We start from the raw sequence: 12588 nt of genomic DNA on the forward strand, positions 1-12588 counted from the left end.
CTAGGGGATTCCGGCAGAGGGGCGCGAGGGACGGGACTAGGGGGTGGGTGAGATGGTGACTGCCCCAGAGGAAGAGAGAAAGGCAGACAAACAGAAATATGGCCAAAGGAAGTGAGAAGGCGACACCCTCTGGACCTGGTTCAAGAGTCGGGACCCACTGGGGCAGAGGCACCCACTCCCCTGGATTCCTTCCAGACCGCACAGCGGGTGTGTAAAGAGCCTCTCCTCAAAAGGACGAGGATCAGAGATTGAGCAGAACAGTTTAGCGATTCAATTTGGTAGTCTCTTCATTTTACTGGAAAGTGGTTGTGTATCTGTGCGTTTGGTTTTGTTTTGTTGGTTTCACTATTTCCATTTCTTCTTCTCCATGTATGATATTTCTGTCAAGTCATTCTCCTTCCCCAGAACTGCATCCTCTTCCTCCCCCAAGAGATTTTTTTTTTCTTTTTTGAAACTTTTCCCTTTGCCCTTTTCAGAGAATTTGACTTAGTCAACGTGAATTCTTTGCACTAAGTGTTCTTGTCTGTGGATAGAAGCATAAGATTTCAAGAGTAATCGCCCCTCCCTCGTGTTTTCAGTAATAACATTCTAAATTCACATTGTGTCTTAGGCTAGAGAACATTCTAACCATTTGCTTGTAATACACGCTATAAAGAATGACAAAACATACCTTTACCATGTTTATTTAAAACTCAAATTTACAAAATAGCAATGATCCTCCATCTACAAGCTTTTGTGATCTTTTGCCTCATCCTGTAAGAGTTTCACAGTTCAGAAAGTCAGCAAACTTTGCTCATTTATTTAATGTATTGCTCTGTGCAAAGATAACATTTGTAAGCTGTTCCTGGCCCCAGATGGTTTACGGTCTAGAAGAAGTGGCAAAACTACCCTGCTGACAACTCTGGTGTAAAGCTTTTTCATAAAAAGCAAGTGTTTGGGGAAATTCTAAGGGGTACGAAATTATTTTCATCCTGGTGGATCAGGTCATGTTCATCCCCAGCTTTTAAAGTGAGTTTTAGAAGTTGGCTAGACTGAAGGGATTCAAGTGGGCTATGATGGCATTCCAGGTGGGAGAACCCCAGGAGAAAAGCATCAGGCCAGAGAGGACAGAGTAGGAAGAAGCAGCAACAGGGGACAGCTGAGCTAATGCACTTTCAGGCATGAAGAGATCTGTTCAGAGACCCAGACCAGGGAATTGGGTATTTATTTTATTGAAGCCAGGAAGGGAAGTGAACGAACATTTCCTGAGCAGGGCAAAGGCAAGATCAAAAATGTCGGCCGGCAAGCCAGACAGGACAGGGTAGTAACAGCAACAGTGGACAGCTGGGCTAATGCACTTTCAGACATGAAGAGACCTGTATGGAGACCCAGACCAGGGAGTTGGGTGTCGGGCTACCTGTGTGGATTGGAGAAGAGAGTGGAGATTGGGACAGTGATTCCCAGCCCCACAAGCCCCAGGCTTTGAATGTTTCAACTAATCAAACTGTACTTAAATCACTTAACTTGATTTCTTTCAAAGACAGATCTATAACTGCCAGTCTGAGCTTCTGACCATCGTAAGAATGTCAGTACGACCGCCCTAAAGCTGAAAGCACAAGAATATGGAAGCCTAATGTGAACAGCCTAGTACTGTTCAATTTAGGAGACTTTTAGTGCTGAGCCCAGCTCTTTGGACTCCTATCGTTCGAACCTTCTTGAACCCCCATGAGCCCCTTGGACTTGAGTATAGATAAGAGGTAATAAAGGGTAGGTTATGAGAAGAGCAGTAAGAGAGGAGGGAAGAGTTGCAGGAAAGAAGATAACAGAATTGAAATGACTTAGTCCCTGGATAGGCAAGAGTAGTTAGTGTCGGGAGCTGAGTAGAGCTGAGATGGCAGGAAAGAGATAATGGAATAATGATATCAGTACTTGCTAATGTCCTCTAGACATCAGACAGGACTTCATGAAGGGGGCTGAACTTGTACTTGCTATGTGCCTGGCACTGTTAATCTCTTTACAAGAATTCATTCTTTTAATTCTCTCAACAACCCTATGAAATATGATTACTATTATCCCCATCTACAGAAGGGGAAGTTGAAGCCCAAAGAGGTTAAATAACAGGTTAAATAACAGTCACAATGGGTTTTTAAATGTTCCAGTGTCCTCAAAACTATAATATACCCCCTCTTGTTGATTACCTGTAGACAACACTGTATTTGCTCTAAGCCAATATTTTCTATAACAAGTAAGTGGCAGAGCTGGGGGTTGAATCAGGGAGTCTGCCTGTGGACTCCAGGATATTAACCAGGTTGCTCTTTTGCCTCTCATTGCCTGTTTTGGACAATTTCTTGGCTTTTTTACACTGGTATGGAGAGATACAGTCTCTGACAGATGGTGAGGGATCCTTTTGCCCCAAATAAGTGAGGTCAGGTTGACTCTCCAGTGATCTATCTGGGGAAATCATCATCCAGCTGCAATCTGAACCCTTCATTCAATCAACCAAAAATTCATCAAGTTTTCATTGGACATGAGGTGTCCACAGAGCACTCAGTGCAGGGAAAGCAAAAGTGAATGAAATATATTCCCTGTCCTGGGGAATGTTAGTCCAGTGGGGGAGAGGTAGATAAATAATTGTGACTCCCTTTATGTGGTTTACTAGAGCTAGGAAAACAGGACAAAATGGGTCAAAATTAGAATCTGAAAGGGTAGTTAGGCAAATCTGAAGGTAGTGACATAGATCATACTGAAGCCTTAAAACTGTAAGTGTTGATTTAAGGTGAGATTCTTGCTTAACAGAATGAAGAGATGGAAAGAGATAAGGAAGTCCCTTTTCTCCTAAGTGTCTCTCTACTTAGGTAATAGTAGTTCTTTACACTCATATATTTGAGCTCCCCAAGTTAGGTTCTTGGTCTCTCTTGGGTGTGCTGTTATTTACCCTGCTCTTTGAATTTCAGGTTGCCTCGATACATGAAATGGGAGGCTTTTCCGATGGTATTTTCCCAGAACATTGCTCTCCTGTCTTTAAAAATTAGTTTCCTCTCCTCTAGAATTAAGCCCTAAAATTTTACATTCTTCTCACTTGCTCTCCGTGTGTTTGCATGCTTGCTTGTAAGCATTTTTCACCGTTCTAAAACTGGGACTGGACCTTGCCCAGGAGTTTTATCATTAATTGACATTCCTGAAGAAGAGAGGAATTATGTTGTATGTTTTCCAGACTTTTTTCAGCAGCTCAATGGCCTCCCCGAAGAAAAGACTTCAAGGTCTTGTAGCTGCAACCATCACGCCGATGACGGAGCACGGGTAACTATCATTTGGGGACATAAAGGGGTCTGTTCTCATTCTGCCACAGTGGACAGATGTTCTCTATAGGAATAATCAGTCTCTGCACCTCTGTGGGACTATTGCCAAATGGCAGCTTCTGTCAGTAGTCCCCTTCACTGTCTCTGACCCCAAGTCAGAGGAAAGGTCTCTATATCACAAACAGTGCAGAAAGAGGGAAGGTAAGATATGGCCGCTTGCCTTTCTCCTGGTGTCTGTAGAGTATATTCTCCTTGGATTTAATCGCAGCCCTGGCTTTGCCAAAGAAGGACAGTGGTGTCGGATGAGAGTTTCATTTTAGTAGGATTTCATATCAAGCACTGGCCTGGCCCCTCTGTACCCTGTCTCCAGACGTCTGCATGATTGCAACGCAGGCTGTTCATCGATGTAATGAAAGTGGGGAAGGTAGCTGTAAGAGGAACCCCTTAAGCATGTTGACAGTCTCATTTCAACATTGGTTAAGTGTTGGGGAGCCTGCAGGAGTGGGAGGTAAAAACAGGTGATTGCTGAGAAGTCATTACCCAGGCAAGTATTTGGACTTCCAGAAGAAGAGTATGGCAGTCCCTTTGCTTATAGTGTCAGCTAATGGTCATGTCCCATACGTGTCCATGCACAATATATAGTTCCTCCTTGGACATTGTCACTTACAAAAAGGGGAGTTACCCACCTCCTGGATCCCCTTTGACCCGTTAGAGGAGTCAGTCTGCCAAAACAGTCATAATTCTTTCTTCTTTAAGCTTTTTCTTCCTTCCTCTGTAGAGTATGCTGATCGTACCTACATCATGGAGTTACGAGTATTAAATGAAATTAAGCGTAGAACAGTGCTTGGCACAGGGTTAGTATGTGCTTAGATCAGTAAGTCCGAAGTGCTATTGTGGCATAAGGTAGGGTGAAAGGACAATGAAGTATATGAGATATCTTTAAATAAGACTGGAAATTTTTTTGGTCTTCTGTTGCTGAATTTGTAAACATTAACCCCACTCCTTTAAAGCAGATGAAATTCCCTAGGACTTTTACTATTCTCATCCAAAGTTGGCCATATCACAGCTATCCCTTAGATCACTGGCATTCGAGACTTCCAGCTTCTAAGATTCACGAAAAAGCACATCTTTGCTAGGTCTAAGTAGTATTGTTGCTGAGGTGGCATTTACACTACTCCGTGGTTAACAGCAATTTTTTTTTCTCCTCTCCCTTTCCACAAGTTCTAAGAGAGCCTGAAGTCAGCTCTTTCTCAATGTGTCAGCCATTTGTTGAGCAGATAAAACACAGAACATGTGATTTCATGAGCAGGCAGAAATTACTTCCCGTGACTGAGTAAGATCCTGTTTGCAAACTCAAAACACTACATCTGGTTGATGCTACATTAATCGTTTTAATCAGACACCTCTTAACCTGGAAGTGGCTTCTTAAAACAGTTTTGTTTGTTCATCTGGGCCCCACTGAATGTCAGTGTGTTCTTCCTCCCTATTCTGCTGTTTTCCAGAGATTGCTAACATGACTCTGCTCTGTTGGATCCTTCTCCATTTCCCAATTACCTCTGGCCCTCCTGCCTCCGTTTCTCTGTTTGCTCTTTTTTCATCAATTCCTTTCTCTTTCCTCACATTCCTGAGGTGTGAAATCAAAATATTAATAATAATGCATGTTTTGTAAGGGACTTGTAAGAATTAAATTAGTACATTAAAAAAGTGGATAGCAGGGCAGGCCTGTGGCTCAGGCAGTTGGAGCGCCAAGCTCCTAATGCTGAGGCTGCCAGTTCAATTCCCACGTGAGCCAGTCTACAGCTAAGATTGTGAACAACGGCTCTCCCTGGAGCTGGGAGGCCTCTAGCTACATAGCTGGTGAAGAAAGTCTTTCTCTATCCATTCTAACCCTTGTCTTTTTCTACTCTAGGATAAAACACTTTTGCTCTCCTTAGTTGTTTCAAGAAGTCACTTTTTTCTTTGTGCAAGAGCACAGTCATTAGAGCAGAAAGTCCACTTCAGATTGGCCAAAATGTCGAGAAAAGATTGTGTTTTCTCCCTTGAAGGCTGTTGACTTTGCCTTGGAATCTCTGCCATGTTCTCTAGTAAAAACAAACCCATTCCCACAATCAGAAAGGTCCTAGCCTGCTGGCGTCACAGTTACATAGATTCCTATCTTTTTAACCGTGGTTGGGAGGTTAAGTGACCAGGATTCCCAGAACAGAATGTTTTCTACCTCTGGAAAGGTAGGGTGGTTATGACCCCTGCTCGCTTCTCTGCTGAAGGGGTTTTGCAGTAGTCAGGTCGTTATTTTGCCAAAAACACATATGACTTTCATCTAATTTAGAATGCTGAAAGATATATGTGAAAGGCAAAAAATGGAAAGTCAGATTATGTGATATGCATGCCACATCATGCCCATTATGAAAGAGGCCTGGGTTGCTGATGCTGTATTCTCAAATAAAATGAAAGTACTTCACTGTGTGCCATGTCCCAGGAGAAGAAATAAACAGCAATAGGGATTTTTCTCTGAAAAGGCACTTCAGAAAAATTCTGTTTTCCTTACATCCTAAGAGAAGAGTTACAGTCTACAAGCGGTTTCACAATTCACCCACTCAGGGCCTCAATGTGTAGTAGAAATAATTTGGTTAAAGTTTTCTCCTCTTACAGAGTTTGGAAGTAAACTAAATGTCTAAGGATAGAGCATTAGCTAAATAAATTATGTTCACACAATAAAATGCTGTGTAGCCAGCATAGTAACAGAATATCTGAAGATGTGGGAAAATATTCAATTTGGAATGCTAAGTGAAAAAATTTTGCAATAATGTGTAATATGACTGCATTTATTTAAGAAAATACTAGATTGTGTACTTGTGAATAGAAAAAAATCAAATTAATAAGAGTAAGCATCTCCAGGGAGATCCTGAGTGGGTATTTCTTGTTTTTTTTTTCATTGTGTATAGTTTTTTAAATAAATTATATAACTGCTGTAATATGAAAAAAGTTAAATACTGTTTTAGAAAATAATCATTTTTAGAATCTGAGACAAAGAATCTGAACCCACAAGATTCTGAAATTAAGACATTAAATTGGAATTAACTATGAGAATGCCTATAACAAGCATGGGATTTGGTTCTGGGCCCCTCCCTGGAGGTGGCCAGTGGTTAGATGTGTTCTTGGGGCTCAGGGAGGAAGAGAAGATGCAATCGAAAGCCAGTGCAGCCTTTTCAAGTGAACTGGCTTGTGCCATCTGCCTCTTCCAGGAGCACCAAGCCCCAAACAGCCAGCCAGTGAGGAGAAGGATAATTAATTCTCATGGTTTCCATTCCCTCTGTGACTGCCTGATGACTGATGGCGTGCTCACAGCAATGACCATGAACCCGGGGTGGGGGGCAAAGTCCCCAGACAGAATTATCCTGTTACCACCTTAGCCCTGCTGTTTGGGGGACCTTTGTGACAAATATGGTGACAGCTCTGGGTGATTTCATTGGGCTCACTTGTGACTAGGGCCACTAAGCGTCTCTACCTAGGGCTGCAAACTTGTACCTGCAGTCAGGCAGGGATCTGAAACCCTTGAGGTGACCTGGGGCTTCTGTGCCTGCATAGCAGGAAGCCACTGTGCTTCCCAGCCCTCTGGTGCTGTGCCAAAAAGTAGGCCTGGACTTGTTAGATCTTCTGGCTTTTCAGATAAAGTCTTTTTTTTTTTTTTTAACATGAAAAGAAATTTGAGCATTGTGAAAGTCAACAAAACACATTTGGGGGCTTGTCCCTTTTCAACCTCTGACCTCTCTAAGGGGATTTGGTAGTCCCAAAACGCCATAAGTCCAAGGACATTTTTGGGTGACTGCCACTGCCCCAGAAATTCTACCATTAGTGTCACTCCTGTAGGCTGGGGGCATCTTATAAACAGCAGCAAATTGTGCTGTTTTGAAGGGCTAGATAACCTATCACCCATTAGCAACCCTAAGGCGAGTGAAATTGCCATAGCCTAAAGGAGTAGGGAGATGGGGGGAGGGGACAAGTGTAAATGGAAACACTACCCACCGTTGCCATAAACTAGCATGGAATTCACTGAGGAAGGAGAGGAACTGTGGGTTTCACATACTGGCCTAGATCCGCCTGCGGGTGCAGCCAACTCCCTAGAAAGAGGAAAGCACCAGAATAGGGCAGACAGACAGCGGCTGTCAAAAATGTGGGAAGGAAGGGGCGTCATAGGGTTTCATCCTATTTATGATTCCAGGTCTACCTCCTCCTTCAAGCCTCCTTCCTAGCTTCCATCATTGGAACGATCAGCCCATCTTCTGAACTCCAATGCACTTCATTTTTAACTCAGTAATTGCGTTCATATTTTTCCTCACTGTTTTAGTTAGTTACAGCTGCTCTCTTTTTCACTCAGTGAATGGAATAGGGAAATTGAAAAGCATGAGCAAGCGTGAGCCTAAGCTGCTTTTAAGGCAGATCCTGGCCATGTCATCATCACTGTAATTCCCGCATCCCAGCTCCTTTCCTTACCCTGCCTTTGTTGAGCAGCTGTGCCTTGCCAGGTGCAGATCGTAAGGTGTAAAAGGCACAGTCCCTGCTATCTGGAAGTTCTCGCTCCAGCCTGGAAGGTGGGCACCAGTAATTGATGTTCATAACACTAGAGACATGGGCTTGGCTGAGGGTATGAGGTATGTGCAGTTTTCATCACTGAGGAGTTGTTACCATCAGCGGTAATGATGGAGCATTGCATTGGATCCAGATACAGTGCTGAGCCCGTGTGGGACTGGCCACTAGAGGCCCACTTGTTGGTGGGGGTCTCTGCTGAGTTTAGGAGTCCACTTTGGGGATATACACATACACCCTAACAGACTGAGTAGGTTGATTTCTTTCCTGAAGGATGTCTCAAAATGGAAACAAGCTCTCCTGCTTCCTTTTCCAAACGAGAAAGCATTAGATTAAACCGAAAGATTGCACATCAAAGTGAGTACAGTGCCTTCCAGGCCTGGACCATCCAGAGCTCTACAGGTTTTTCTCTTTAGTGAAAAAGGTGAAACTGTTCTTAGTGTTTCTGAGTCCATGGCTGGGCTGGGCCTGGGGAGGTGTCAAGACGTCAGGGAAAGTGTACAGGAGCCACTATGTCTGAGTCTGTGACTCCAATGCAGGCTGTTGCCCAGTGAGTTTATTTCCAGTTTCTGATCTGTGATTTGGAAGTGCCCTGGGTCAGCCAGAGCTGTTTCCTGGTTGTTTGCACGAGTAGATGGACATCACTGGTCAAAATCAGAGTTAGTGTCACACAAACAAAGCCTTTACTGGTTGCTCCTGCATCTCAGAGCTTATCCCAAATGGGAAGAGCTGATGGAAGCAGCAAGGAGCAGGTATATTGCAAAGATGGTTCCACGTGGTCAGAAACGTCTGAAGCACAGAGACTTAAAGAACCTGAGCAGGTCAAAGTGACCTCAATGGGGGGGCCCAAGATGAATTGTCTAGGCAGCTAAACCTCCATCTTATATTTAAGTACAAACCATGTAAATTCGTTCTGTCATGTATTCAGGGAGCCTCTCTGCTCAGCAAATCAGAGGGGCCAGGATTGGGCATCTGAGTAAGTGGAACAGGGCAGGGTAAGGTAATGGCATTGAGGCTGGCCATTCTGGAGGGAGTCTGCTCCCCTTGGTAGCCCAACTCCATTAAAAGCACACCTTTTCCCTGGTTGTCATTGGTGTGTGACTACCTGTGCATTCCTTGCTTTTATCTCTGTTCCCATTCCCTTTGACAAATACCCTTTGATGTCTTTGTTTTCGGGATGCATCCGAATTTTTGTTTTGTTTTTTTAAGGAATGCAATAAGTCAATAAGAAAAGAATGTTAAAAAGGTTAACATTAAATTAGGATTCTCTGCTCCCCCTGACAAAAGTGCAAATGATAGCCAACTAGTATTTTGTGTAACCATGGATTCTGCAACATTTAACACAGACGTGCCCCACAGTTTTCCTTTGTATTTTTCACTCTCCATCCCCCCATGCTCCCCTCCTGTATGTTGATTGAGAACAGGTGGCTTTATATGATTTGTGTCTGAGTCAGTTTCTAGATGTAAAATCAATATGATTTTAAGGAAAAGAGCCCTTATTGCTTTAAGTGTCCGATCCTTACAAGGTCAGTAGTCTGCAGAGTGCAGGCGGATCACATGGGGATCTTGTTACAATGCAGATTCTGACTGGGTAGGATTGTGTGGAGCCTGGGACTCTGCATTTCTAATAGACTCCCGCAGATGCCGCTGTTCTGCAGACTCTGAGAGGGAAAGTGACAGCCAAGTTCCTTTCCAAGAGTTAATCCTCTTCGATTTAAAACGAGCAAACGCAGCTTTCATTTGTTGTCACAAATATGAAGTGCTCAACTTCTTAAATTATTGAGATTGAATTTTCCCATTTTGTATGCCTAAGCAATGATTGCTTCTCACCAGGTAGAAAACGTGAAGTTCTCATTCAACCATGCCCCCAACCGTCACTCTTGCCAAAAAGGACAAAAGATGACTAAGTAACTACTTTGTGGATGTTACTTGTGATGATTTTTAAATATCAAATGTAAAGCCTTTGTTGATAACTGTTTTTCTCACATAAGTGAGGCACACGCAGCTGAGTAGAGAAATCGCCAGACTCAGGAGAAAAAAATAAAACCAGCCGTTATTCAGAGCAGGCTAAGAATTTCCCAAACTGACTAAGTAGATTTGCAAAACTATTAACAACAGAGTAGTTTATAGACTTGAGGATTGATTGAACAATACTCTAAATAAAAGACTACATGTGCATTCTTTTTCCTCTTTTTTTTCCTTGTGTCTTTTAGAGAAATCAACTTTTCAGTAATTGGTCAGTATGTGGATTATCTCGTGGAAAAACAGGGAGTGAAGAATATTTTTGGTAAGTCATCTTTAGAGATTTCTCTACACATCTCTAGCTCAGTCCTTAGAAAGTAGTTCTCACCTGGTGACTAGCCGGGAAGACGAGTCGTGGTCTCATAGGTTATAGCTGAGCCCGACTAAGCAATATAAGATGTGTGAATTTGTAGACTCACCAATGTTAGATCTAAAAAGCACCTGAACGGATTATCTAATTTGATGGTGTTCTTTCAAAACAGGTAAGGTACTATTTGTATCCCCATTGAAGGAAGAAAAACCATGGTTTATATATGGTATGTAGGTTGCCCAAGTCCACCAAGCCTAAAATTGGTAGTGTAACGAAAAAACCCAGGCTTCTCTTTAAGGAATGGGCTTTATTCTATCTTCACCGAGACCTTTCATATTGGAAATGTAGGAAAGACTCGAAGTACAACATACAATGGAATCACAGGTCTAGAAGTTACCCTCCTTTATTCAGAGATGGTGGAAAGTGCAACATACAGCAGAATTGCAGGTCTAGAAGTTACCCTCATTTATTCATAGATGGTGGAAATAAAATAAAAAAATCAGACCTTGAACATTTTAAGCCTGAGAACGATACTTACCTGCAATTGTACTGCCCGTGTGTTGTGTTCTGGGCCTCAGCCCCTTTGGTTGGTTGTCATTCTGAGGACACTGCACCTTGGACCTGAGCTACTGCGGGAAGGTGTCCAGGCCATACGAGTATGTCACAACCAAAACCTGATTACAGAAACCCTTGTTGTCCCCCTATAGTGCCAAGCTGTAGAGGGGAGGACCAATTCTTTCTCCTCAAAGGGCTCTAGGGAGCATACTGGAAGTGTCTCAAGAACCCACTCTTTCCTACTCCCTCTCACCTTCCACCTCCCTTCTCTGCCTCAACTGACTGCTCAATATTTGCAAATCCAAAGTGCTGCTATATGCATTAGGCCCCAGTAATGCCACCTAGTGTCAGCTGTGTCCCTTCTGTGATCCATTAAGAAATGGTTGTAGTAGAAAGGAAAGTTTGGACATCACAGAGATCTGGATTCAAAGTTTGATTCTTAAGTGATTCAGAACCTCATATTTTCATCTGTAAATGAGAAGAATTTTTTTGTACTTGCTGGGCTATTGTGAGAAAAAGTAGCTAAGAGTGCTTGGTACAAGAAATATTAACATCCTGGTGCTTTCTGATGAATTATGATTTTAAAAAAATAAGTTGTCCTAGAGTGTTACCGTGTCAAACTATAGGCAGAAGTCATTTTAGATCCGGAGTGTACACCACTGTCCTCGTAAATAATTCCCACTGTGACATCTTTCCTGCCATTCAAGCCCAAATATTGACTTGGGCGGTGTATTTGGAGCGTGGCCTAAAACATGGGCAGTTATCTCCATCACCATTCAAAATACTTGTTCTCTGTCCCTAATAACAATCACAGATTTGTAATTAGAAGTCAGAATTAAGCTTCCCGCTATTTTTGACAAGGTGAAGTTGGAAAAAAGACTGTATCTGAGGTGAAAATGGAAACATGGCGTTTCCCCCTCCCCAATTCTGATGTTTCCCCCTGTCACTTCCTCTTAGGCAGGGATTTCTGACCCTGCCCTCCGAGCGTTGGCGTTGGACAAGCAAAAGGTATTGGTTGGTCCCACTGACTGATTCTTTGTTTGGAACAGTGAATGGCACAACGGGAGAAGGCCTGTCTCTGAGCATCTCAGAGCGCCGCCAGGTCGCAGAGGAGTGGGTGACAAAAGGGAGGAACAAGTGAGTGACTCCACCAGGATAAAAACACTCAACTGCAAGAACTGTATTGAGTGCGGCTCTTCCCAGATGACACAGGCTCCCCGCCTTCCAGCCACAAGTCAGGCTCAGGCCAGCCTGTGGGAAAATGAGGAGGGCCCCGAGGCTCCTAGCACTTTGGCAAGGAGCTGAGGCAGAGGGGCGCCCTTCCTTTCTGTGTGGAAGGGCTGCCTGGCTGCAGGACACACCTGCTTCTCAGAGATGTCATCTGGAAACTGGAAACTGCTTCTCATTGATCTACCAGGCCAATCTCTCGGGTTGCTACCTGTTGCCCTTGGCCTGGGGGGATAAGAGGGAAAGGTGCTGGGAACTGACTCTGCTGTGCTCTTGGCTCTTCTGCTGAGCAGTTACACCCCTTCCCTTCTCAGGATGGTTTCTGATGCTTCTATCAGCCCTGCTTCCTTACAGATCTCCTGCATGCTCTTTCTGGCGCTTCCTCTTGTTTTAGTGAACTTTCTGCATCCTCAGCGTGATGAGATATTTTTGTTGTATCACTCAGATTCATGCCATGGTAAAGCAGATAGGACAGTGTTGGTCCATTAAGCACATTCCATTGACCCAGTTTTATTCGTTGTCTGTTATGTTGTGCTACGCACAGTGCTGGCACTGGGGACCTAAAACAGGATCTCTGTGCTCAGGCTGTTTACCTTCCATTAGAGATGTCAG

At 43.5% G+C, this 12588-nt stretch overlaps 1 protein-coding gene across 7 annotated transcripts in view; it reads left to right on the top strand.

Annotated features, from left to right (window-relative positions):
* NPL (N-acetylneuraminate pyruvate lyase) overlaps positions 1-12588 on the top strand; it is a 29654-nt gene that overhangs the window by 610 nt on the left and 16456 nt on the right. For 4 of the 7 annotated variants that reach the window (XM_074322073.2, XM_074322070.2, XM_074322071.2 and 1 more), the window contains 3 exons: positions 3194-3279; positions 10076-10149; positions 11799-11886. In XM_074322073.2, coding sequence (XP_074178174.1) covers positions 3212-3279; positions 10076-10149; positions 11799-11886 — 230 coding nt within the window. In that variant the 5' untranslated portion in view covers positions 3194-3211. Of the gene's footprint in view, positions 1-20; positions 208-3193; positions 3280-10075; positions 10150-11798; positions 11887-12588 lie in introns of those variants that run through there. The other 3 variants (XM_019736913.3, XM_019736738.3, XM_074322072.2) reach the window with 3 other exon arrangements.

This window comes from Rhinolophus sinicus, chromosome 11 (genome assembly GCF_057876585.1).
Source record: "Rhinolophus sinicus isolate RSI-liver-muscle chromosome 11, RSI-T2T, whole genome shotgun sequence".
Lineage (NCBI taxonomy): Eukaryota > Metazoa > Chordata > Mammalia > Chiroptera > Rhinolophidae > Rhinolophus > Rhinolophus sinicus.